At 41.1% G+C, this 26,298-nt stretch overlaps 2 protein-coding genes across 3 annotated transcripts in view; one reads left to right on the top strand and one right to left on the bottom strand.

The window, feature by feature from the left end:
• LOC119022205 (rho-related GTP-binding protein RhoA-D) overlaps positions 1–11,679 on the top strand; it is a 240,017-nt gene extending 228,338 nt beyond the window's left edge. For both annotated transcript variants that reach the window (XM_037102813.1, XM_037102812.1), the window contains 4 exons: positions 4,765–4,920; positions 8,303–8,423; positions 9,869–9,999; positions 10,446–11,679. In XM_037102813.1, the coding sequence (XP_036958708.1) occupies positions 4,765–4,920; positions 8,303–8,423; positions 9,869–9,999; positions 10,446–10,619 (582 nt within the window). In that variant the 3' untranslated portion in view covers positions 10,620–11,679. The remainder of the gene's footprint in view (positions 1–4,764; positions 4,921–8,302; positions 8,424–9,868; positions 10,000–10,445) is intronic.
• LOC119022204 (putative helicase mov-10-B.1) lies at positions 11,343–24,301 on the bottom strand. Its single transcript, XM_037102811.1, has 23 exons — positions 23,966–24,301; positions 23,727–23,829; positions 22,221–22,402; positions 21,867–21,960; positions 21,611–21,752; positions 21,269–21,518; positions 21,053–21,166; positions 19,263–19,443; positions 19,023–19,165; positions 18,725–18,898; positions 18,313–18,425; positions 18,040–18,242; positions 17,791–17,888; positions 17,563–17,660; positions 17,381–17,479; positions 17,157–17,259; positions 16,938–17,055; positions 14,634–14,825; positions 14,417–14,488; positions 14,205–14,330; positions 14,039–14,127; positions 13,795–13,907; positions 11,343–13,703 (listed from the first exon to the last, which is right to left on the bottom strand). The coding sequence occupies exons 1-23, from the start codon at positions 24,097–24,099 to the stop codon at positions 13,642–13,644; spliced, it is 3,003 nt and encodes a 1,000-aa protein (XP_036958706.1). The 5' UTR covers positions 24,100–24,301; the 3' UTR covers positions 11,343–13,641.
• Between the last annotated feature and the right edge of the window lie 1,997 nt (positions 24,302–26,298).

The raw sequence follows: 26,298 nt of genomic DNA, 5'->3' as shown, positions 1-26,298 counted from the left end.
GGCTGCTGCACAAGGGACTCTGCATGTACCCCATCTGTAAACATAAAAAATGTATTCTATAGTAACAAAAGCACAATAATTATACATTTCAAGTGATTATACTGTAATGAGATAATAATTATGAATGATATACTCTATATCTGTTCCTGAATCCTACATATTATGTGGTGGGTATGATGTGGGTGTCTGCTGAGGGATAGTAACAGTATGTGTGTGAGGACTCATGGAGTGCAGGCTGAGTCTCGAGCTTTGTGTCTTGAGGAAAAACAAGAGGAGGGGATGGTTGTGTCGGACTCCTTGTTGTGCTAATAAAGCTTTGCTTAAGAGACCTTAGGGGCAGAACGAGAGAAAATGACAAAATGGTTGAATTCCAGTTGTCTTGCCTGTCGTTGCTGCCAGGAAGTCACTGAAAGGAAGTGAAGACAAGAAGTGAGGAGGGCAAATGAAGTGAGAAATCTCTTGGGAAAATCCACTAAAACAAATGAAGCACCTGCAGACCCCTTTGTAAACTGGGGATCCTGACGTGATCTGAGGACCTCCTTCAAATCTGTATAAAAAAAAGTCTTCCACCAGCCTATTTATTGAAAAGTTGTACTGTGAGCCACCTGCAGGAAGTGTTACTAATACCACTATTACAGCGAAATTGCTGTGTGTATGCATTTTTTTTTTTTGAGCGTGGGTAAAGGGGCAGACATTTGACATATCATGGACAAAACAGGACACATTAAAACACGTAAACATAGAAACATGATTTGAGCTACATTTTAAAAAAAAAACAACAACAACCAGGTTCTACTACTTAATTAGTAGTAGAATCAGAAAAAGGGAAAGTGCTTAAAAAGTGTCTCTACTGATTAGGATATTTTATGGCCACCGAGACAAACGATTTTCTCTAAATGTTCTTTGGAGCACAGGGGACTGTGTCCCCTTTCCCTGAAGACAGCAGTTGAAGTAGAGATTGGAAGAGGCTGCAGATATTACCGCTGCCACTAATACTGACCGTGTCAATCGCAACCTACTAAAGCATCTTCATATGACATGTTTTCTAATGGGTCTCTTTGTCATCTTCAAACATCTCTTAGCGGGCTATTTGACTGGCCAGCATCTCAATGATTTGAGGACCACCACTGGTCCAGATGTAAATGAAAAATGGTCACTGTAACAAAAGAAAATTAGACTTTTTCTGCTGCTTAATTTTCACAAAAAATGTTGACAGTATTGCCAGGTATATTTTGTGTGAATATTATGGCAACATATATTGCCAAATTTTAAGTGAAGCCGAACACCTTCTTATTTAGTGAAGAAGTCCTTGGAGTTCCTGTCCTTGTGCTGGCACAGTGCATTAATGCAAAGTGAAGGAGCCATTATCTCCCCCTAAGAGCCTCACGCTGCCACTGTCACAGTAGGCAGCGCGCTGTGAGAGCTATCGTTGTCAATAAGCTGCGTTATTGTGTCACAGCACACGATTTGCAGGACTAGACCCATTTTCTGAAGCTATCTAGGGCTGCATGGTAGCTACCGGTCGTGTGTGTGTGTCTGTGTGTGTGTGTGTGTGTGTCTCTTCCCTCTGGCAGTGACAGTATGATGTATAGTAGTAGCAGCCTGCTATCACAGAGAACAGGTGGCTCTCTCCAGAGAAAAACAGACAACACACTGGCCCGATTTAATGTGTGGGAGAGAAAAGAAAACCACACAATCGCCTTTTTATTCTTGTGGTGAAGATGAGTGCTGTTGTGTACAGTTGGTGTTTGGTGAAATTGACTCAAGCTGAGGCAATCGAGGGAAGGATGTGAAGATTTCATTCTTGGATGTACACAGACACCTGTGTCTTTCTGGTTATTTTGGGGCTCATTGTTTGAAGAAAATATCATGTGTCGTGTGTGGAATAAATTGTTTTGGTAAATCTGTGTTAATGAGCCAAAGTGCTGCCTGTGGGAATTTATCTGGCTTAAGTTCCTGGGAATATTTAACAATAACAGGATCTTCAAGTCCACCCACAGACCATTTCAGAAGAACTAACTGTTTATACACAGAGTGCAACAAAACAGTGTAACTTCCCATAGCAGAGAGCTGTGCTTGTTGTCTTACTTAAAAGCTCCTTAAGCCTGTGATATTTGTCTTTTTGAGGACTTTGCAGGAGAAGCAAGCTGTGGACGCAACACTGTCACATATTAACACCTTTTAAATTGATATGGCAAACTTGTTTGCAAATATTTCCTTATTTACACATCCAGGAGCAACTTTATCCAACATTTGGAGTCCTGTTCAAGTGTGAATGTCCAATGTTATCCGTCTTGTAGTTCAGTTTCTCTGCCAACTCCTGAGGGAAATATCTTTAACTGCTAAATTCTTCACCAGCTAACTGCTCACAGTGTCTGTTTGCTGTTGAGTGCTGAGCGGGTCATGTACAGTGAGTTTTTAGACTTTTTCACATAAAACCACTTCCTGCTGTGGCTTAAAATGATGGTATTAGATAAATGAGAGGTATTCAAGAGCGTAAAGATGTTTAAACAAAACAATGAGACTATGAAACTGCGGAGGACTGATGACTACTTTTTAAAATTGACTTTCACTGAGTCATCAATCATCACACAAGGCAGTATAATAACATGTCCGTATAAACATATTCAATACTTTTTTCTTCCCTCCCTTCCCAGCACTCCTGCAGTCACCCATCATAATGGAAGCAAGTTATATGTAACAGAGGAAAACGGGATCTTCATGAAACTATTTTCACCTAATTTACAACAACACATTCAAGGTTTCATTCTGAACAATTTGGCACTACATCACTAAACTTATTCCACTGTTCCATTCGTCCCCCTTCTGTGACTTGAGGCATGCATCTGGATTATTGCTATCAAATTGTTACCAAATGTATGCACTTTAACTGGAATAACATTGTACTTATGTCACCCCAGTCAAAGCCCATAAATTTAGTCAGTTATATTGTCACAGCTTGTCTCTGGTATTAGCTGATTGGGCTTGGGCCTCAATACAAGCATCCTGCCATTCATCACGTGTAATTTCCACTCATAAATCCCCCTCCAGGCACTTAACCTTGATTTAGAGAATACTTTACAGCCAGAGACACTTGGCCTTTGCCATAGTAGCTTTGTGTAGGGGTTTTGTATAAAGCAGAAAGAAGTGACATTGATAATGAATTTCTCTGATTGACAGTAATAAAAGATCAAATAACATTATAAATAACACTTTTTGAATATAATACAATAATTTGTATTAGTTTTCCCCCGACACACCAACACACATCTACATCTCTGGTCTTTACTGCGCACAGACCGTTTTGCCTCACCGCGCCTCTTCACGTCACTCTCTTGTAAGCATGTGTGATGTAGCCTACCAAAACCAAATAGGTGACTTCCACACCCACCAGGTGCTTTTACAGTATAAAGGCAAAAATAGGCCTACGATAAGTCTATTTTCAGAAGGGCGCTCTAATATCAGAGAACGTCTCTTTGTCTCCCTGCAAAGCTCACAGGACTGGAACATGGAGGGCTGGGTTATGTAAAACATTTTGACATGAACTCCAGGTTCAGGCCTGGTTTGCTCAAATTCTTTCAGGGTTCAGGGTTCTTTGGGGCTACAGTATATGTCATGTTAATTGCCAGGGTTTGTTATTCATGCAGCGTTTTGGGTGCAATGCAGATTTGTTAATTTCCAGGACATACGTAGCCAAAAACATCTAATACTCTACGAGTATTTTATATGTATGTGTGTAGAAAAAAATACTTTTCATAGTCGCATACACTGTACATGTCTGTTATCAGGGTAACAGGCCGGCTGTAACTGTGGCAACGACTGTGTGACGGTGTCCGTACTAAAGTTTACACTAACTGCGACGGTCTCGATTCAGGTTAGAGTGTAAAAAACGGAGAGCTTGAAGAGTTCGATTCAGGTTCAGGGCAGTGAAAGATATAACAAATAAAAAGCTGAGACATAGTTTGACATCTGTTGATAAATGGTAGCGGCCCAAGTAAAGTCTATGTGTGGGAAACACTACCATTGGCAATATGAAACCATTGATTGTATCTGCTCTAAGGAGGTGTAGATCTGTTCTGGTCCAGGTAGTCTAAAGAGGTGAAAGCTGATGCTGCTGGCAGGCAGCCAGTTGGTCGTCTCATCACCTACTGCCTTCTCTCTATTATTGTCAGCTTGTGGGAGATAGCTATTGATCCGTGTGTGTGTGTGTGTGTGTGTGTGTGTGTGTGTGTTTGTGTTTGTGTGTGTGTGCATGTGTGTGTCTGAATCGTTTCATTCACATCCACACACCTTTCAAGGCATACAAGAAAAGAGACTGGGAGAGAATTTGTGTTCAATACAGAAGCTGTCACCACAATCCAATAAGAGCTGTAGATCACACAGGGATGTAGAAGTGACATGTATGAGTATGATCGTTGTTAATGTGTATCAGAGGCCATGCGTCTGCAGCAGTGTGTGGAGCTCCGAGGCTGCAGTATTCCCACCACCGTGGTCCTCCTCCTCTTCCTTTCCCTCCCACTGCTTTTCCAGAACCCTCCGCTCGACTCTTTCAGAGCCGCACCCTCTTCCCTTTCCTGTGTGTGAGGTGGAAAACAGACTTCGATCAGCTCTTCTTCTTTTTCCCCCCATCTCACTCTTACTATTTCTGGTTTTGTCATTTCATGCCCCTCTACTGTTTAAACAGACTTGCTTCTCACAGTTTTCTGGTTGTTTGGTCACTCTATACTTAATGTACAAACTAACTACAGTGTCTCCTGTTTGTAGATGGCAGCCATCAGGAAGAAGTTGGTGATAGTTGGAGATGGTGCATGTGGAAAGACCTGCCTGCTCATTGTCTTCAGTAAGGACCAGTTCCCAGAGGTCTACGTCCCCACTGTGTTTGAGAACTACATCGCTGATATTGAAGTAGATGGCAAACAGGTACTTAATATTTTCAAATCGGTTCTTATTTGTTTTGGGGATATGATTATGACTAATAAGCCATGTACGAAAGCACAGTACTAAGGTGTATGTGTGCTTACTTACTACAAGGAGCTTTCATTTCTGATTCTGGCAGCGCCACTGGACAACCCTTACCCTTACCTGTGATTAAAAAAAACATATTTAAACCGAAATATCTCATCTTCCCACTTGTTGTTTCGTTTATGCATGTCATATAGAGACATCAGTATTTCATTTATCCTGTTTCATAACCAGTAAAGAATTCCACATTGTACCTGAAGTGTATCCATTTAAATTTTATCATATTCTTCCACATGGCAGGGCATCTCCGCAGGCACCACAAAAAGGTAGATTTATCTGTTAAACCAACACCTGTAACACAAACTACTCTTCCGTCGTCATTTGGAATTAAAAATCGAGAATTGAATCGAACTGTGACCTTAGAATCAAAAATGTAATCGAATGGCGCATTTGTTGAATCGTGACACCCCTAGAAACAACATAAAATCGTAAAATGCTTCATACACATTCAGTGATAACAATCTAATAACGTCATATATAAAAATGTATGAGACACAGGGACATTTTAATGCAGAATGATCTACCAGTGATGCTTTAAGTGCATTTCCATGAATATACATCTGTACTTCTACAGAAGCAGGATTTTGAATGTAGTAATTTTACTTGTCGTAGAGAACTTTGACTCTTTTTGTATTGAATCTTTTACTCAAGTAAAGACAGAGGTGGGAAGTAACAAAATACAATACTCTTCACTGAACTCGCATACATTTTCCTGGTAGGAGTATTCATTTTTCTTACAACTTTTCACTTCTACTCCCTACATTTTAACATTTTAATAGATATACTTCCTGCTCCTTACATTTTGAGGGGGATTATTAATTAATTCTATTTTGTGTCACAGCATGCCGCCACTATTGCATATAACACATGGAAGATGTAGCAAGAAGAAAAAGACGTAAAAGTCGGATCAAGGTGGAAAAGGAGAGGGAGACTTGAGTGAGGAACAGTGTGAAGCGAAGAAGGCTCATGTTCAGCTAGCTTAGCACAGAAATGTCCGTTAGAAATGTCATTTAGAGGGGCACTTTTTACTTTGGTCAAAGTAGAAGTACTGTTTCAACTTCTTTATTCAAGTCTTTTTCACACAATTGTAAAAAAGACTTTAGCCTGGCCATGAAATCCTTTTTGTAAGCAAAAGGCACCTTTTGCAAAATAAAGTATTTAATGAAAGTTATGTTCACACTTTATCAATATCAAGCAATCTGACATGTTAAATTTATGTTTACAAAAGCGTTTTATCAAAAACGGACACATTCTTTTCAAAAGGATGCACTTTTATTCGTTTAAAAGTGAGTTCAATTTATTTGTTTAAAATAAAAGCATTAAAATAAATGCAATGCTTTTAATATTTTCATTGTCATTTTAGGTTTGTTTTTGAGAAGGAAATAAAAATCAATACAAATTGTAAATAAAGTTTGGTGTGAAAAAATTGGAGATTTCAATTTTTAGGCCGTACCATCCAGCCCTATCATCAGCGATGAAGAGAAACAGTCCTCAGATCAGGCGAGTTTATGTGACTGAAACTGTTGGCAGTAGTGTTGAAAGTGTGACCCTGTTGGCCCTGCTGGTTGAGAACCATGTGCCATTAAGGCCAATGGGGATATATGCTTGTTGTGAGCAGATCCTTGGGTTCTTTTCATTGTTATAAAGCAGCAGACCTCCAGCCAACAACAGGAAATGGATCAGTGCCACCTTCCTGCCCGATGTTGGAACCCCTCTGATTCCGCATACGTCATGACTAGTGCCCCATTTCCTGTTTCCTGTTTCCTGGGTTGCATAGAAAAAACTTGACTTTTCTCCAAATCTTTTAACTCTGGTTTACAAATTCTTAAAAAATATATTTAGTATAATAAAGTATTACTTAACAGGTCAGTGTGACTGAATGTTTAACCACCTCCGACTTATCATTTGATCAAATTTAAAAGCTCATTTCCACCAAGCAGTCTGGTTTTTCGTCACCCTTCTGTTGAGGTACCAAACACAATGATCTGATACTAAAAGGTGGAGTTAAAATACAAGAAAAGAAACCTGTAAAGGGCATCATTGTTATAATAAACCATAGATGAGGCTCAAGGCAGACACCGAGTGGTAATCAGAGGTTGCAAATGTAAACACATCCTTCAGCAGAGGTAGAGATACTTGTGTCTCGATCAGCAAAACATTGAGAAAATAATAGTATTCTTGTCAGAGGGCTGCAGATACGAGACACATAGGTCAAAATGAGTCGTGTGATGTTAGGAAAGCGCTGTGGTGTGACGCAAAATAAAAATAATCGATAATTCCTCTCAGATGCATTCAGACTAAAGTAATGACCCTGTTTTGAAAATGTAGGAGTTGAAAGTACAGATATTTGAGTTAAGGGATTCAAAGTTGATCTGGAATCTGGAAAATCTACTTGAGTACTTTAACACGGCGTCGGGACTTTGTTACTGTCCACCTCTGATGGTCAAAGATTTGAGAAGCAGCAGATAAGACACAGTTTTATTATGGTGTGCTGTTAAGTGACTTTGCCAGACAGAAGATGTGGTGCAGCTCAGCCCACTTGTCTCACACACTGTTAAGAATGCCCTGTCTGTGCTACACTGTAAGTCAGAAGGCAGTGTGGCCAAGCAGTCTTGCCAAGGTAAGTAGTTTGTCAGCCAATAAGCAAGACTTTGGTGAGACATGAGTGTAGGGAGACGTCAGAAAAGTCCAGATGAGCTGCTAGAATGCTGTGTAGTTGTCCGATGATGACTGTTTTTACCCAATTCCCCAGCTGTGTTTGTAATTACACTGGTGAGGTCACTGTAAAATAATACCAACAGTTTGTTGGATAAACTAGGTCAAGTTAACAGCTAAAGCTAAAAGACCACAGCCATTTAGGAGACTTGTAACAGTCGAAAGTTGCATGATGTATACATGCAACGACTCTTCAGGCTACTGTACGTGAGACATTCCCATACAGTGTGTGAGCTCCGGCTCGAGCAGATGATAATTTGCTGTGCATTTGTTTATGTAGATCAGGTCAGGCCCTCTGGGATTGTAAACAATTTGATTAACCGCCTCAGTAAAACTTGCGGGAGCTGTCTCAACCTCTGGGGAGTTGCTTTTTAGGCCTATTAACAGAGGAGTGACTTGTTTTTTAAATCTTTTTCCTTCATCTTCCTCCTTAGTCTCAATGCCCATATTCTCCATGTCTCTGTTCATTTCCTTCATCTTCATCCTGTTCTCAGTAAAGTGAGAATATCCAGTCTAATTTTAATAATGTGTCACATGCTTTTTGTTTTTTTGCCATCTGTGTTAGGTGGAGTTAGCGTTGTGGGATACAGCTGGTCAGGAGGACTATGACAGACTGAGGCCTCTCTCCTACCCTGACACAGACGTCATCCTCATGTGCTTCTCCATAGACAGCCCCGACAGTTTAGGTAACGCTGGGTACAAACTGCCCATCAATAATGGGGAATTAAAACTGCTTGTGTTCAAAGATATTTAAGGTATTATGTCGTGTATGTAGATGGATAATTAGTTTGCACTGCACTGCCTCGGCTAACGTTCACATAGGATTGTTATTTGTATGAAAAAAAAGTGTAAGTACTTTAATTGAGTCTTGAGTGTTGATCGCAGTAGTGGTTTAACGTTTCGGTGAGCCTCAGAAGATTTTCTGATTTCAAGTTGGCCTGTGTCAATTTGGTGAAGGCTAATTTAGAAAATTATTGTGTCTCTGTAAAGTGTTTCTTCTCTTGACAGCAGAACTGAAGTGACCCAAAACGTGTGTACGTCTGATAAAATACTAATAACAATAAAGCAGACAGTTATATGGTGGTGCTTTAAGAAGGAGTTAGACAGAGCTTCAATCTACAGAGAAGAAGGGTCAAAGAAAACACAGAACTTGCATGCCCTGATAATGAAAACAGGCCAATAACACCTAATAGGGAGCTCTGTCTGAGTGCATTGGAAAAGCTATAATGATTTATTTTTTCGCACACATACAGAAGGGCATATTGGCTAATGTTCCATTAAATCTCCACATTTTCCACCACGAGCGGAGCTCATCTGTCAGTGCAGTAAATAAAATAAGTACTGATTCTCCTTTATAGTTTTTCCCTTCTAGTTATTTATGTTTTTCACACAAATTTCCCGTCTGCTGCTTGTGTGCAGATTTTGAGCAATTAATGATCCACGTTGTCAAAGTGTAATGCCTGTTCAGATGGTGTTTCTTCATGAGTATGATTAAATTATTACAGTTTGCTGTTAGTCTGCTCTCTGGTTTAGTAACTCAAGACGGTAAATTAAGTAATTCCACACATGACCGTTTCCCCAACGCAGCAATCTGAATAAATCATTGAGAAGTTTTAACAGCACAGCTTCCAAGATCGACTCTGATCAATGCATAATGTAGACGCTTATGGGTTTTAATTGAGTTTAATTCAAACTGTAATCGAGCTGCTGCTGCTGCTGCTGCAGTAGTTGTGTGGGGCTCAAATTTCTGAAGACATTTTCTGGAAGCATTCACAGAATCTGTCACATGTATTTCAGGCTAGGATCTGAATGTTCTTGGCCCCTCAAAAAACAAATCGAACCAATGAGAAAAAAAAGTCCTGTTTAGTCCGACTGAGGCCCTTAGTCTTTCTCCCACACTGTTTTGATACGGGCAATGCCACAGATACTCTTATCACAGCATCTCCTTCGAGCCGGGGCCGATTTTGGCAAGCAGACTCTCCCATTTATCACGGAGGGGTTGGTAACCTCTCGATGTTTATGTCTGCACAGTCACAAGGGAAAGGACGAGGCCTCTCTCAGCTGTCCTTGTAGGGAGAAACATCTGGAATTGACTGTGCAGTGACTGTAATATTTTTTTCCCTTCTTGTAGAGAACATTCCTGAGAAATGGACGCCTGAAGTGAAACATTTTTGTCCCAACGTCCCGATCATTCTGGTGGGTAACAAGAAGGACCTGAGGAATGATGAACACACACGCAGGGAGCTGGCCAAAATGAAACAGGTGCGCACTTCTCTCCAACCTCCCCATGACACATCTATATCCACTGTCTCTTTTAACCCTTAAAAGAGACCTATTATGCTTTTCAGTTTTTCCTTTCCTTTAGTGTGTTGTATTAGTTCTTGTGCATGTAAAAGGTTTTGAAAGTAAAACAGGAACCCCAACAGAAGCTCCTCTCTCCCACAGAAAACACTGCTCCTGAAACACCTTGTCAGTAGCCCCGCCTTAAATTAAGTGACTTTGTGACATGACACTACATCATCATTTGCATAATTCATGCCTATATTGATGGTAGAAGTAAAGCTAACTGGAAGCTGAAAACATGATGAATACAGTGCTGCTGTATTACAAAACTGATGTTTTTTAGCATTACGGCAAGTAAACCTATTCTAGTGGCAACTTAAAATGAAACCTGAAACCTGAAAATGAGAATAATGTGTCTCCTTCAGGAGCCAGTTAAATCTGAGGAGGGCAGAGACATGGCCAACCGCATCAGTGCCTTTGGCTACCTGGAGTGCTCCGCCAAGACCAAGGACGGCGTGAGGGAGGTGTTCGAGATGGCCACCAGAGCAGCGCTGCAGGTCCGCAAGCGCAAGAAGAGGGGCGGCTGCCAACTACTGTGAAAGGAGTTTGTTGGCCAATCAGCACCAGAGGGAGGACTCCCCCCTTTCTACACTTAGTGAAACCTTAAATCAATGGCTTCCGTGGACTATACTTACTTCACAGATGCAGATACGCCACAGAAGAATATGAAAGACTGACACACCTGTTTAAAAGCAAAACAAATCAGCCTTTTTTTAAAAAAAGAAAAAAACCTCTGCTACTTACACACTGTCAGTTTTGTTTCTGTTTTGCAGTTTTTTTTTTCTCTGCCAGCTTGTTTGTGTGAAGGACCTGCCCCTCTTCCTCCTATATGAATGTATGTTTGTATTTATACGTGCATATACTTTACAAATATATCATGGATCTGCCTCTGTGTTATGATTGTTTACAGAGAAGGGTCTTATAGTTCACATGCCCACTGACTGTGCCGCTCTCACGGCTGCGGGTTGCTGACAGTTTTGCTTTAGTATGAAACCCCTTCTTCTCTTGCATAAACCCCTCCTTCAGACACAATCCATCTATTTCTCACACCACTATTAATTTTACACCCTTGCCGTCCTATTTCACCAACTGCTGATTCAGAAGTGATCTGTGTCTCCCCCCACCGCCCAGCTTTCTCTTCTGACACGGAGGACTAAATTTAGAGAGTCTTGTCACTGCATTAATCCACTGAAACCTACATATACTGAAGCAGTAGCAACTGTGTGCTGAGAGGTTTTGGGCTGCACCTCACTCCATCTCTCTTCTGTGGTGATAGCTTAAACTGGCACTGGAGACAGTGGTCTATTGTCAGACACAATGCCCTCAGTCACGCTCACACTGGTCTGACAGACTTGCCTCTACCAAGACGTCACCAACTCCTCCCTCCCCCAAACAAACCTCCTGTCTGACCTCTGTACTGTCGATTCAGATCCAGTATACAGTCTTTACGTCTCACTGGTTTTTCTGAAGTGCACACTGTAATATACAGGTTGGATAATGATGCACACTTTATACAGCCATCTTGATATTCAGACAGGTCTACAAAGATCCATTCTGTGTATGAGATTTATTAAATAAAATCTTCAACTGACAACTTTATTGACAGCTCAGATGTCATTACTAATGCCACCTGATTGGCAGCTGGCTTGACTGTTGGGAGTTGGGACTGTGTTGGTGTGCAACAGGCCTTTTATTTGACATTATACACGAGAGACATTCGTTGAGATGAGATTAGAAGTGTTGCCCTCGATGACCTTTGGGATGGGGCTAACTGATAAAAAGTATATATGTCCGGTGACAATGCAATTTTTTTTTTTTTATATATATATATAAATTGCAACACATTTGTGATGAAAAGCTTTAGAGCCAATTTTATCAGTGGCTGCAACCACAATTTAAACTTTAGGAACATTTTCCAGATATGTACTCTCATCACAGATTCATCATCCTCCAGGCAGAGCAGAGAGATGCTGAACATATTACATAAGAGATCAGGTCAAGTGAATTTAATGGTCCCAACATTGATCCTACCACCATCATAACCCAATAGAGATATTTTCCTTTAACCAGTACATTCACATCAGAATGTCACAGGTTGGGGCTAATTCCTGGATAGTGCCTCTGTGTCTGTAATGTCAAATACCTTAGTTCGAGAGAAAATGTTGATTGTGATGACGCTTTACAAACAGGAGTGGGATGTGTTGAATGTCTTGACGAGACAAACATGTTAATAAAGTATTTTTGAAATACTATGTCATCTTAGCTGGTTCATCTTTTACAAACTTTCACAAGGATTTTCACAAAAGTCAAACAGTCTTGCAAAGGCTTTTTTTTAAATACATTTATTCATATTAACATTGCTTTTTTCAAACTTTCCCATCAGCAAAATTACTTTATTAATTATACAAATCCCATGTTATTACTTATTTCCAAAGCTTTCAATCGTGTATTAATTTGTCTTCAGTGTTTCATGCAGGAATTGTATTGATTTTCCTATGACTAGAAAAACTATTGTTTTTTGCCATGTAATAACAAAATTCCAAGCTCAGTGAAATCAAACCAACAAATTCCAAATGAGCCAAAATATTTCCAGCCGTGGTTTGGGTGATAATTAAAATTGAGAAATTCACTTTAAGTTTTTGAAAAAGCATTGATTTCTAAATTCAGAAAATACCAGTTTTAAATAGACCATAAACATTTTATTTGATCAATAACAACCTCGTGGTGATTTTAAAAAAGTTTGGACACTACATACATGCAAAAAAATCCCTGCCGTATATTTATTTACTTCACTGAACCAAAAAGTCATTAAACTAAATGATTATTAAAGAGCAATGATGAGCGAACAAAATCAATCACAGTCAATTAAATAAACCTGAGAATCTTATTTTTGGTTGGTAAAATTCATTTTCAACATTGATAATTATTTGCTGTGATTTTAACTGGAAAATCTTAAAGGAACGTTTGAAAGTGGTGTTGGTGCATTCCACTGAGGTAGATGAAGACAAGCTGCTCTAAACATGAATCAGCTCCCTGTCGTTCGCTGTCTTTGGTCAAGTCATGTTGTTTTTGTGTGGTGAATAACACCTGTGGGCTTAAGTTTTACAGTAAAACTTACAAAAATTAACTGAAATGATATCAACAGAATATCAGAACTGCTACTAAAGTTAGCATGCTAACTAGTTAGCCCCAGCAGTCCAAGTCCTCTGTGCTAGCCGTGTGAGCCCACAGTGTATACTCCAGGGAATAGGACCGCTATCCTCATAGCTGACTGAGCTAACTAGGTAACAGCTACAGTGAGCGTTAGTTGGCGGTCACTCTGATGGTAAGTTGCCCCCTATTTGTGTGGAGAATTAATTCAGCAGGTGGTCAATTCTAATATATTGCAGCTTTGATGTGGGATTGTGCCATTAAGCCCCTTACGGAGAATTTAAGTAAATTGTGGGGGAAAAAGACTTGCTATAAACCTTTTGTTCCAATCATCCGTTGAAGAAATAAACCAGACTAGAAGCAGAATTAAGCTAAGTGCTCAGGATGGACGTTTGTGCTCTTCATTTCCCCTTACATGTCGTTTCTCCACTCGGGGTCCAGGATCTGCTGAACGACACTCTCAGCAGTCTCCACTGAAAGGAAGTGAGGCGGTTGATTTTAGCATCTTTTCAAAGTGTTTGTTTGAGGGGAAACAAATAAAACAAAAGAAGATACATTTGTCACCTTTAGCCTCAATGCTGATGTAGAGGGCAGAGAGTCTCATCACCATGTCCTCGTCGTCCTCTGCTGGAGTAAAACCAGTGTAGCCTCCTTCATCTTTACAGTACTGGATGAACCTGCAGACAAGCAGGAGGGAGAGAAAAACAACAAAGTCAACAGGGACTGCTCTCTTTAATTGAAAATACAATTTAAATGTTAATATGTGTATGCTGACAGCAGAGATCAGAAGAGTCCACGTTATACGTACTGGGCCCAGGTCTCATCGTTGCTCAGCACTCTGGGGTTTCCCACCACAATCAGCAGGGCTTTAGGCCGAGTCACAGCCACGTTGAATCTCTGGACAAGAAAAGAGTGTGTCAAAATAATGTTTGGTGTGTACACACACAATGTGCACGCTTGTGTTTGTGCTGTACCTTCTCATTCTTGACAAAGCCGAGGTTGAACTGTTTATCTATCTCTGTGTAGTCGGGGCTGCTCCGAACTGTAGACACCATGATCACCCTCCTCTCCTGACCCTGGAACTCCTCCACAGATCCAACCTGACACACAAAAGTTTATATTCATACACTTAATACACTGCTTCCGCTGTGTGTTCACAATACTTAAGTGTGAAATATTTAGTCACCTTAAGGCCGCTCATGTCCTTAAATGGAAGGTTTTTCCCAACTTTTTCCAGGGCCCTACGGATTTTCTGCACCTGTGTGACACCCAGAAAAAAACATATTCAGCTTTTACTTGACATCTACTTACATGTTCCCCCTTCAACAGGTGTTCATGTGTTCTTTGATCAAAGCAACTTCCAAGTACAGCAGGTTGTTGTAGGTGTTGTAGGTCCTTCTGACCTGTTTTCTGTAGGGGGCGATGATGCCTATGTCTCTGGGTGAGATGGTAGCCAGGCCCTTCTTGCCTTGTGTGCACAGAAGTTTCTTCACATAGTCCATCAGCACCTCCACCTCTGCTATGTTGAAGAAAGATGGACTGCTGGCCTCACGCTCATCGACGCCGGTCACACCATGGAAGATCACTGGGAAGTTCTGAGGGAAATGTTAAACTTTATTTAGAATGTTTGTTTTAGTAATAATATATACACATGCACATATACATACACACACACACACATATACATATATATATATATATATATATATATATATATATATTTAGACTTTAGAGAATGTCTTGTGTATGCTGTGCTGCTGTGAGGAGGAAGAAACTTAAGGTGGGGAAAACATAACACAGACAGTCAACGGTCTGTTTCCTGTTCCTGCAGAATTGAGTAATCAAATGTATCAGTTTCCTTGACTCACTGATTTCCCCAATGACAAAACGGAAATCAATCGTACTTTTCTTTGTCAGTAACAATGAATGCAGAATTGCATGGTCAGAAACTGTTAACTTTTCTTTAGAGATACATCCATGAAATCATTAAATTAATGATAACCTAATTTCCCTTCATGTATTAATCTATCTATCTATCTATCCATCCATCCATCTACCAACCTACCTACCTGGCCTAACTATGAAACGTTTCACTTACTCTGATACAGTGACCTCGCTGATTTATGTGGAAGTGTTTATACACAGTTGCACTCTGCGCTCCCCGGACGCATGTCAGGTGTTGTGGGTACATCCAAGACTGTCTGGCCAGCTGGATATTGTTTCGGGAAAATCTCAGTCCGGACTCTTTCTCTCAGTCTCTGCCAGGGTTTGCTTGGTGGCTGAGGCTGGTCAACTGAAATTGATTAACTCTGTTTGCTTTTTGCTTTTAGCACTTTAATAAATTATACAAAGACAACCTTCTGTGAATTATCTATTATTTGTGTAAATAAGATATTATTTCCACCACAATTATCTGGCAATTTATTTTCTGTCAATGTTTTTGGCTCCGTTCTCTGTTTGTCTGCAGGAAAACTACAGACTTGATTTTCATGAAACTTGTTAGAAAGGTCCAACATGGGCCAAGTTATACCCATTAAATGTTGGAGCGGATCCAAGTCACACACTGAATACACAAATACTTTTTTTCTTTTGTCAACATTGCGAGATAGGGGATCTTGGCCTTGGCAGAATGTCTTACATCTCAAAATCCAGCTCAACAATGACTAAACAAAGACAATCATAGGGCTAAACCTGGATGTGTTTGGATTTCCACAGAATGGCATCACAACCATTCAGAAAGCTAGAGCCTCTACATGTCTGCAAATACTATGTGTTTGAGGACCACTGCTCAAGGTCACAGAAGGCTCAGTGCCTGGAATTTTCAGCTATTTGCAAGACTCACTGGATTAGGAGAAAGCTTTCTTGACCAGGCCTTTATATCAGATAAATCTCAAAATGTTCTTTTGTTGGCATTGCCAAGGCCTGTTTTTCTATGAACACTGACTTAATATGAAACCTACTGTAGGGTGACTCCCACGAACATTGTGCCCAAAGTGTACACTATGCATCTATGTTTACAAAACACAAGGTTTGGAAACAGATCAGCTTTTTGTGTCATGGGCATAATAGTACATCTTTGCACATTATGACTTCCTCCTTGGATCGTTGGGACAATTTCTTTGACCTGTTGCAGCAAGAGGCTTCAAGCCCCACTCGTTTGACACGCTCACCCTACTAAGGGGATGGTGAATTTCTGAGCTCTGTTTAGAGGCGGGTCAGTCACATATATGCTTGGCAGCCAGTTGAGCTTTACCTCATTGCGTTGCAAGGTTCTATGCACCGTGCCCACTTTGGGAGCTGAGCGTGGGCTCCTCTGAGGGCCGCGGTTAATATCTGTCAGTCAGTTTTCAAGATAAAGTTGTCCGACAATATGGGAGTCAATAAATCCCCATTGTGAGATATCAAGCTAAAGTTTAAAAGACAACTTGAGGGCAAGTAACCCTGGTTCTCTGTTAAAATGAGCTTAGTATCTCACCAGACCACCCTCCTTTCCTGAATAGTGGAAGAGGTGCATTTATTTTGAATAAGCTGATGTTGATGTCGGTTTTTATAGGAGAAGGATTTCCCCCCTCCTGACACAGCCAATGGGTCTCAAGTAATGATGGTGAGCTTTCAAGGAATATGCACCCCGTAGTGAGATACCGAACTCATGCTATGAGATGACGGGATTTACCTCTTTCAGTGTGTGTTGAAAGAAGAATCATTACCTTCTTTGGGAGGTATTCCCAACTGCAGTAGGAGTTGCGTAGATATTCGTCTGCACAGACCTGCAGCTCTCCGTCATAGAAGAGATCGTTGGGAACCTTCAGGATGGCAGGATGAGACCTGAAAAGGATGGACACCAACGAAAGCATATTAGAAGACGGGGATAATCGGAGAACTTGTTTCTGTCAAGGAGTGAACTATATCCATCTCTACTGCCACACCTGTAGTTGTGCAGCAGTTTGGTGACAAAGCAGTTGTTGTACCCGTCCTCCTTCTTCTGGTACAGAGGGAAATCATTCATCATGCGCTCCAAGAGGGACACTCCTGCAGACAGCCGAAATACACACACAAGCAGAGGAAGATTTTGTTTTCAGAATTATGTATGTTCAGTTATCTAAAGTTTCATGAACAGGACACTATATATGTTTAGTATGTCTGTACATACCCATGCCGAATTTGATCGCAAATGGGGATCTGAGAATGGGTCCCAGCTGTTTGGGGTCTCCAGCCAGAACCACCTGACCAGACTCTGCGCAGAGCAGCCCTTTGGTCCAGAGACAACAAAGTCAAAACAACAAATAAAACAAGTTCACTATAATTACAGAAATCACTGTTGGTTTTCTTCACCTGCCAGTGGGACTAAACATTCGGTCTCCACGGCGTGTCCCGCCTCGTCCACAAATATGTGAGTGAAATGACCTTCAGGGATGTCTCCTGTGACCAACCTGCAGAGATCAGAGTACAAAACACGTTAGCAAACCTACTCAGACAGACAGTAAAACTGACTGGTGAAGAGCAGCTTTTTTTATAGTGGCGTGCAGGTGAGCAAACTGTAGTCTCAGAGTCATTCACTACCTTCCAGCGGATAACAGAGTGGTGACTATGATCCTGTACTCCATCAGCTTCTCTTTTGCAGGAAACTCGTAACACTCCCCTACCAGGTTAGAGCATTTCTGTGAAAGCAGCACAGTGTCCATGTACACAAAACTTAGTGAAACAGCATCGAACACGTCAAGCGCAGCAGTGTTGCAGCAAGAAAGCAAGTGTATAAGGGTGGATCAGTTACTTTGTGCATCAAAGAAAAGCTTCGTATCTCAAACATACCCTTGTTTTGAATTCATCAGGGACTAATTTTGGGTCCCGGCTGGTGGCGTACATGCGAAACACTTTACGCTCATCCACGTGATCCAGAATCTTCTTGCAGAGCAGATCAGCAGCGCTGTTGGAGGGAGCGCAGGCAAGGATATGGCAGGAGGCCTGGTTCTTCTCTATCTGCTTGATGGCCTCCACCACAGTCACAGTTTTGCCTGAACAGAAGAATTAGAATAATGATTACTTTGCTTAAAGATTAAAGTTAGATGCTGGTACTTGAGTTACCTGTTCCAGGTGGGCCAAACACCAGGTAGGGGGCAGGTTTGGATGAGCCAGCTACGATGTGCTGTACAGCCCGATACTGCTCTGGGTTTCTCTCCAGCTTTGAGTCAAACAGCCTTTTAATGGAGGACAGAGGATGACACATATGATGTTAGTGCTGAGTTAAAGGTGGAGAAATTGTGTTTGCGTGCAAAGAAAAGCATGTACTCTCATCAGGTAACTCAAGTACCTGGAATAACATTGCTTATTTTGTTATCAGTCCATTATGAAGCTCTTAAAATGCTTCCATTATAAGCTATTTTAATGCATTGGAATTACATCATTTTGTTTTGATATAAATCAGTGAACCATAAAGTACAAAAGGAACTGCCCTTAAAACAAATATATACACAGTCTATATGTGTGCATGTCTAACCTGAGCTGGGGAAGCTCAGTTTGCTGAGAATTGAGGTTTGCAGCAGGGAACAACACCTCTCCCAGCCTGCGTGTAGTTGCCATCTCTGCTGCTCTGTGCTGAACACGCACAGTCAGGCGGTTGACAGTGAACTCAACATTGAACTTCATGCCATCCACAAAACGATCAAGCAATCTGCAAATAAATGCAGAGCAAAAAATATGTGAATCTCATATACTAACAAACAAGGAAAATACTAGTCAAACAAATATTCTTATATTTTAATTATTGCATCTTAATGGGGATGGGTTGATCTTACTCTGAGCTGAAGCCGAGTTTGACACTGTCGAGCTGCACGCTGTGGACGTAGCCACGGTATTTAATTTTTTTTTCACCAACTGGAAAGGCCAACAACGAATCCCCTCGCAGCACCGAGGGGCGATTCTCTGACACACCAGGGACCTGGCAGGTGAATATGTTGCGTTGTTAATCAAAATAATCAAAAACATATCGGACGGCACTTGTCTTGTGCTTTCTGATAATTCAAGCAAATACTAACCTCCAGAACAAGAAGTTTCTTGTTGTCCCGGTCTCTGGTCATGGTGGCCTCCGCTCTGTCATCGTTGGGGATGTTGTATCTCTTGATGTCCACCTCCATCTGTTGCTCCTCCAGATACAGCAGCAGATGAAACTTCTCGGAGTAGTTCTCCCAGCTCAAGGGACTTTCCAGCAAGGCCCTTCTGAAAAGATCAAGGAAAAGGAACAAACTGTATGGCAATGTATATGTTGTAGAACAGAAGCTGGGTTGTTTTCCCATTGTTATCTCTGCCAGGCCTCAGGGGAGGCATAATGGGGATCGCCTGGAGAGAATCATGTGCTTGTCTGTGTGTATATCTGTTCACAGTTATTCTCAAACTTTGGAGCTTTGCTTTGTTTTTCCCTGACCTTGCCTGTTTCGGGGCTGTTGATCCTCGACAGATTTGTTTGCCATATTGGGCTGCCTTATTTCACCAGTTCCATAAGCCTTGTGTTCATTGCCTTTTTGCAATAGATTCATTAAACTTCTTCTGGTCTGCTTCCTGTGTCTGCATGCGGGTCTTTCCTTCTGCTTTTGCTCACCTTGTTGTATGCACAAGGGAGACACTACTGACACTACAAACTCACCTGTCGTGGACCCAGCTTTCCTTGATGAACTGTACGACCTGATTTCTGATCCCCTTTGGATAAAAGGTTATTGGAAGACACATTTTTATGAGGGGGACAGAGGGACAGCTCTGTCTTTAGCCTGATTTTCACTTCACTTCAGACTGTGAGCTGTCAGCCTTTACTCAGGCCTGCTACCATCTGACCCGCTAGCTTCTTTTCTGCACCTTGGCCTCCAAAGCAGCTCTTAACATCTGGTCGTCCTCCCAACCATCCTCCAGAGATGCGCCATCCTCCAGCCTTGTGTCCTCATCCCCTGCAGACCTGATCCTCTCAACTGTCCTGACCACAGGCCGTCTGCCTGAGGTCGCCAGTCAATTTCTGTCATGTCGACAGGGGATTCCTCGGCTCCCAGGACGCTTGCCCCTGATTCTTGACCTTTGCCTGCCTCACCATTCTAATAAGGCATTTCCCGCAAACAGCTGTGCTAAAAATAAGTCTTTCCTTAGTCTGTAGAAGGTCAGGTTTTGGCCTTTGTCAGTTTTAAAAACTGACATCCATAGAAACGTTAAGTCTAATCTTGAACAGCACCTACAGATTAATTCCAAAAGTGATCTGTAGTGATCCACTAAAGTTGGACATTATGTGAATTTAATTATTCGTTGTAATCTTTACTGCCGGGGAGGTGGTTTGGATGGATAGGGGATAAAAAACATAGGACTCTGACATCTTCTCTGTGGTTCGTTATAAGGAACATAAGCACTGGTAGAGGAAGGGAAAAGACCATGTGTCAGGTTAAAATGGTCTTGTTCCGTCTCGTGTTTCAAGTCACTGCTGATTATCTTTGTTTTAAACCAAGACAACCATAATAAGTTTCATTTAGCAGTAATCACTAAAAGCAAACATTGCATGCAAAATCAATATTTTGCAGAAAAGAAATTAAATATCTTGTCAATTAGTATTCAACTGCAAAAGATACAATAATTACCCAAATTTTCTGCATTATGCTGATAGAAAACAGCTGGAAAATCTGGTTGGCTCTCAGTTTTCCTCAAAACCTGTTTGCTGTTGCCAATTAGTTGTATATAAACGTAACTGTTACTGGCTTTAATGTAATAAATAAAACACATTCAACATGCATGCAAAACCCACAAGTGAGGTTAGGCTTTCCACACCAGCTGACATCGCAAACTGAACTGAATATACCTTTGATCGTGGAAGAAAACAGATTGCTTCAGTGAGTTGATGAGCTGGTCCATGTATGCTGGTATTCGATACTGTTTTAGTTCAACCACATTTTTGAGCCGCAGCACTGACAGCCTGGTAAAAGAAGAAAACATCTTTTAAAAAGTTGGATTAATCACATTTACATTTTTAAACATATGCTGCATGTTTGACAGCGCGTTGAGTGAACAGTGATACCCTTCAGGTCGCTGCCCATCCACAATCTGCCAATCCACTTCAGGGGTCCAGGCAGGGAGGGCGCGAGGCTTGTAGGGCGCGATGGGTGCCAGCTCCCGTCCTAAGGCAGTTATATACTGAGCCTCAATATAGCGCACAATGTGGAATGCAGTGGAGGACTCCAGGTCTGGTTTGAATTCAAAGGCCAGTGTAGCTGGGTAGAAACCAACCAAACTGCAGCTGAAGGTAACCTGGATTTCATAGCTTGCACCTGAGAAAAGATCATAACAGGTAATGACGTCTGTTGTGTTGTGTGAATTCTCTCTCATTGGAGAAGACACGGAGTCGTGACATTTACGTCACCTGGTTTTAGACACAGGGGGTTTGTCTTGGTCACTTTGTACTCATCGTGCAGACGGAAGTACTTGAGGAAGTGCAGCGGGGTGTAGTAGGTGAAATACACAGGTTCTGTCCCAGTGTTCTCCACTTTCAGATTAACAATGCTCTGTTTCAAAAAGATAAGAAAAGAAAAACATGGCTTTACATCTGTGCCATGAGCATCACTGGGTTTATATGATTAGGGAGATAATAATCAGGGAATACTGGGTAAGATTAGTACCTCATACTCCTCCACAAACAAGGAAAGTTTCCCGTTCTCAAACTGCTGGTCGGAGTCAATGCGGATTCCATTTTTGTCAGAGATGAACTGAGTTCTGCGGGTGCAAAACACTGACTGCATTAACGTTCTTTAAACATCACATGAGTAACTGAAGCTTGTTGTTGTGATTCTGGACTTTGAATTAATTCAGCCTTTTTGTCCACAAAGCAAAACTGCACTCCAGTTTCCTTTTTCATCGAGTTGGTGACAAAAGTGATTCAACACGTTTGACAATGCTGACAAACTGCTTCGTAGTGAAAGATGATGGGTTATAAAAAACAGAGAAGTCTCTTGAGAGGATGAAGATTATGTTACCTGTCTTTCTTCAGTTTTTGCATCAGAAGACCAGCCAGTTTCCTCCGGGCTCGAACTCCAGTCACTGCGTCATCTCCGGAGGTGAGGGCCTGTGCTGCGTCAGGACTGGCAGCTCCACTCTGGGCTGGCTCTGGCTGACGGCCCCTGGGTGAATGCCACTGGTCCACGTAAAGAGCTCTAACCTGTGCAGAAGAAGCGTCAATTTTGTCTTTGTTTCACTATCAGATGGCGGATATCTGCTCTTTTATGATATGTTATTGGCAGCGGACATAATGATATCCCCCTGTTTTAAATATAAATATAAAACGCATCTAAACATAACAGCATCCTTTGTTTCTAATTACACAAACATACACAAATGTTGAGTATATACCTTTTATACACAACAAAAAGATACTTCTACCTTATTTTTTACTAGCACTACAATGATGTTTAACAACATCGTTTAATCATCTTGAAAACCCCAAAATAATGTTCAGAGGGGAAGGCAAAAGGATTGCTTGTTCAGCTCGCCAGTCTGCCACCTGCTGCCAGAAGGACACAACAGCACAACAACACCAAAATAAATGCATTATGTCTTCCTCCACACCTGCAACAAAAGGGAATTTCACAGCCCAGACATTTGGTTTTGTGACACTTCCCTGTCCTAACACAGACACAACTTCTGCAAGTCACTGGGGCTTACGACAAAAAGCATGTTTTGAAAATGACACATGGCTGCTGCCGCTTCAAAACATTATATTTGATTAAGTGTTAAAATCAAAATTTTGACATCAAAACTTTTTTTTTTCTTTTTTGGCATTTAAATTGGCATTTTAGTGCAATTTTGGCACCCGCCCACATTTTGTGTGTGCAACACCAATGTCATTAATATAAATCCCAGGTCTGGTGCACTCTGTCAGATGTAATGTAGGAGCTAACTGCATCACTTCAAATTCATGTTCTAAGTTTGAAAACTTGATGTTAACATGTATGTAACACTGTGATCCTACTGAAGATACAAAGTGCATAAAAAAAAGTGATTTACACTGTATCAGCAACATGATTTTTGTTTTTAAAAGGTAAAAAGGTAACATAATTTTGTCTTAAATAGTCATCACACCTGTGACCAATATCGAAAATGATAGATTTGTATTCATACATTGATTTTAGAACTGACCTACAGTGCAGGGTGTCATGTGATCACCAGTCCAACAGGCTCCAGACCACACCTACACCTATCTACCAATGATTTATAGTGGTCAGATGTGTCATAGACTTTAACCCCATGAACTCTCTTTAACTGTACCTTTAAATGACAATTACATACATATAAAAAAAGACACCCGTTAATCCACTTCATACTGTATTTGTACTGATATATACATTGATCTCGACAAATGATGCTGATGAAAGTCAAAGATTGCACACCAGCTTCGGATTATCACTTCGCAACAGCTGTAAATGCGGTTATTTACAGGACTGAGCAGCCTCAGGTGCCCTGTAGTACAAGATGGAAGTGCATACCGTGGGGTTGAAGCGAATAGTGTCTCTTCGTCTTGTTATTTTTTTGGACGCCTTCAGGGCATAGAGGACTGAGCCGAAGTTTGGGTCTTTGGTTCCTGGAATCCTAAAAAAAAAACACACAAAAATTAAATCAATAATAATAATAATAATAATAATAATAATAATAGTAAAATGCTAAAAATAAAAAATAACAATAACGATAAAATATCAATTTCCTGCATAATATGAAGCCAACCCACCTCGACCTGAACTGTGTGTTGTAAATGTCTCTCAGCTCAAGTCTGTCTGAGACGGATTCACGATTTGTCTCCTTCAGAAACTCAAAGAATTCGAGTCCAATCTGACAGCGTGAACTTAAAGTCCTATTAACCATGGTTAAAGATGGATATGATCGAAGTTATTTTAAATAAAAAAAATAAATCTTCGGGTTCCTAGGCTGTACACGGATGTCGCTCATCAACAGCGTATTTGCATCTCAGAGGACGTCCCGGTGACTTCGGCTCCCTTTCTACTCCCGGACAACCAACAGGGGCGGTGTTTCTCTGTCCGTCCGGGTCGTTACACTGCTGCACTGAGAGAAGTCGAGCTCAGACTTTTAAAGCAGGCGCACCCACGCAGGGTGTCAGACCGGAGAAACGAAACTTAATGAGTTGAGACAGTATCCCAAAACACGAGCGGGGAAAGCGAAACTGCAAGATATAGACCATCACCAGAGATATTAAACCTCGTGATTCTGATGAGTCAGTCCGCGAACAGCAGCAATAAGTATGTTTTCTTTTGCATGACAAGTAATTTTAATCAACACAAGTCTGTATTATCCTTATAGCTGTTCAAACATCACAGATGCGGTGATATGAGCCACATTATTGTTGCTTACTGCTAATCATGATTATAATAAACACATTATAATAATAGATAATAGAAATAATAAAAATGATTATAATTGTATTACCATAGTGATTACTGTTATGATAAAGAGACACCCTTTAAGGTCATTGCCCAAAGGGTGCGTGGTTCGTCTGGGGCACTCCTCTCACCCTTTAAACAGAAAGTCATGGAAGTCCATTGGGATAGTTTCACACTAACTTGATGCAAGTGACAAAAAAACATTTAGATTCACAGCAGTGACTTTTTTGCCATAGATTCACACGTTTTGTTATTTGGTGTCAGTTTGTCAAACCAACAGACTAGAGCTTTTAAGTCAGCTTAAGTGGTGTAGCCCATTTATAAAAAGACAGTGGCATTCTCCCAAACAGTTGAAGTAGACAGGGGCTTGTGTTGAAATGTTGTCTTTTAAATGGCTCCGTACAGCTCGTCCAATGTAATCCTAAGTCTCTAGAGCCAAATTGGTTTGACAAGAGGATGGAGCTCCTGCACCCACTTAAGATGAGTTTAGCGCCAATTCTATTACTGTAGCTCAGCAGCTACAGTGAATATTTGGGCTGTGAAAAGGGTGTAAATAGCCTCTTTTAAAAACAATTTTCTATCCCTGGCTGTCATGAGACTTGGGTCACATTGAACAAGTTGTATGGAGCCATTTTATGTTTATATTAAAACTGAATGCAGCGAACAGGTACCCTTGAAAGACTGTTCCCTAAAGTTTCTCTGAAGGTTATATTTTTTTTGTTACCTTTAAAGAACATTCCTAGAACGTTAGGTAGGAACATGTCCTCCGTCTCTGCATCTCAAAGAGGCCCTGTTTCTGTCATTAATTAACCTTTCACCCATAACTTGACTGTTTTCTCTGAAAGCGCCCTGCAGTCCCATCACCCCTCCACCGAGCAAGGAAGATGTTTTTCTTGCTATAAACCTTCGGATGGACGCGTCACCGGAGACTTCTTTTAGTAATTTACAACAAATAACATCAATCTTTCCCACCCCGAAAAGAGATGCACTCCTGTTTTTTAGGTCAACCAAGGTCAACACAGAAGAGTCTTCTCTCTACACATCAGAAGAAAAAGGAACAAAGATGGTTATGATTGAATGTCTGCAATTGTAAATTAGGTAATGACAGCTGATGTTCTTTCCTTTTGACTGAATCAGCAGATACACCCTTTAAGAGTAAAACTGCTCAGGGCCTCCTCCTTGTTTATCTGGTCCTCCTGTCACCCGAGGATTTGTGACATGCTCCGTTCTGTGTTTGTGACATTCCAATCCAACAGCAGTCTCTGTACTCATCCAGAGCTCCAACAAGTGAAAATAACCAATAAACTAGAATCTCATCTGCTTAATTTTAGTATATTAAGGAACAGTAAGAGATATTAATAAAACTGATGTTTTCCATGTTTCTCTTATGTTATTGTTAAGCCAAGATAAAGTTTTATAGTTAATGAGTTTGGTTTGGGGTAAAACCCCACCCCGCCCGTTCGGTGGGCTCTGGTGACTGGAACAGACTTTCAGCGCTCTCAAAGCGGACATCCTGCTGGGCCGTGAAGCAAGAATTTCATTCACAGAGTACCGGACTTCCCTCTGGCTATTTGGACCGACACAGCAAGCCCGCAGTGGAACTCAGAACACTTGAGGAAACCAAAACTTCAGGACTTTCTGACTCCCAGTCAAAGTAGGCTGAACG

Source organism: Acanthopagrus latus, chromosome 7 (genome assembly GCF_904848185.1).
Source record: "Acanthopagrus latus isolate v.2019 chromosome 7, fAcaLat1.1, whole genome shotgun sequence".
In the NCBI taxonomy this organism is placed as follows: domain Eukaryota; kingdom Metazoa; phylum Chordata; class Actinopteri; order Spariformes; family Sparidae; genus Acanthopagrus; species Acanthopagrus latus.
This window is presented reverse-complemented; position numbering and strand designations above follow the sequence as displayed.

Excerpts from the sequence above, each read along its gene's own strand:
- LOC119022204 (XM_037102811.1), bottom strand. The coding sequence starts at position 24,099 with ATGGTTAATAGGACTTTAAGTTCACGCTGTCAGATTGGACTCGAATTC. Across the intron at positions 18,899-19,022 it reads AAACTCGGCTTCAGCTCAGA|ATTGCTTGATCGTTTTGTGG; the intron begins GTAAGATCAACC and ends ATTTATTTGCAG. Across the intron at positions 14,128-14,204 it reads GCTTTGTCAAGAATGAGAAG|AGATTCAACGTGGCTGTGAC; the intron begins GTACAGCACAAA and ends TTTCTTGTCCAG.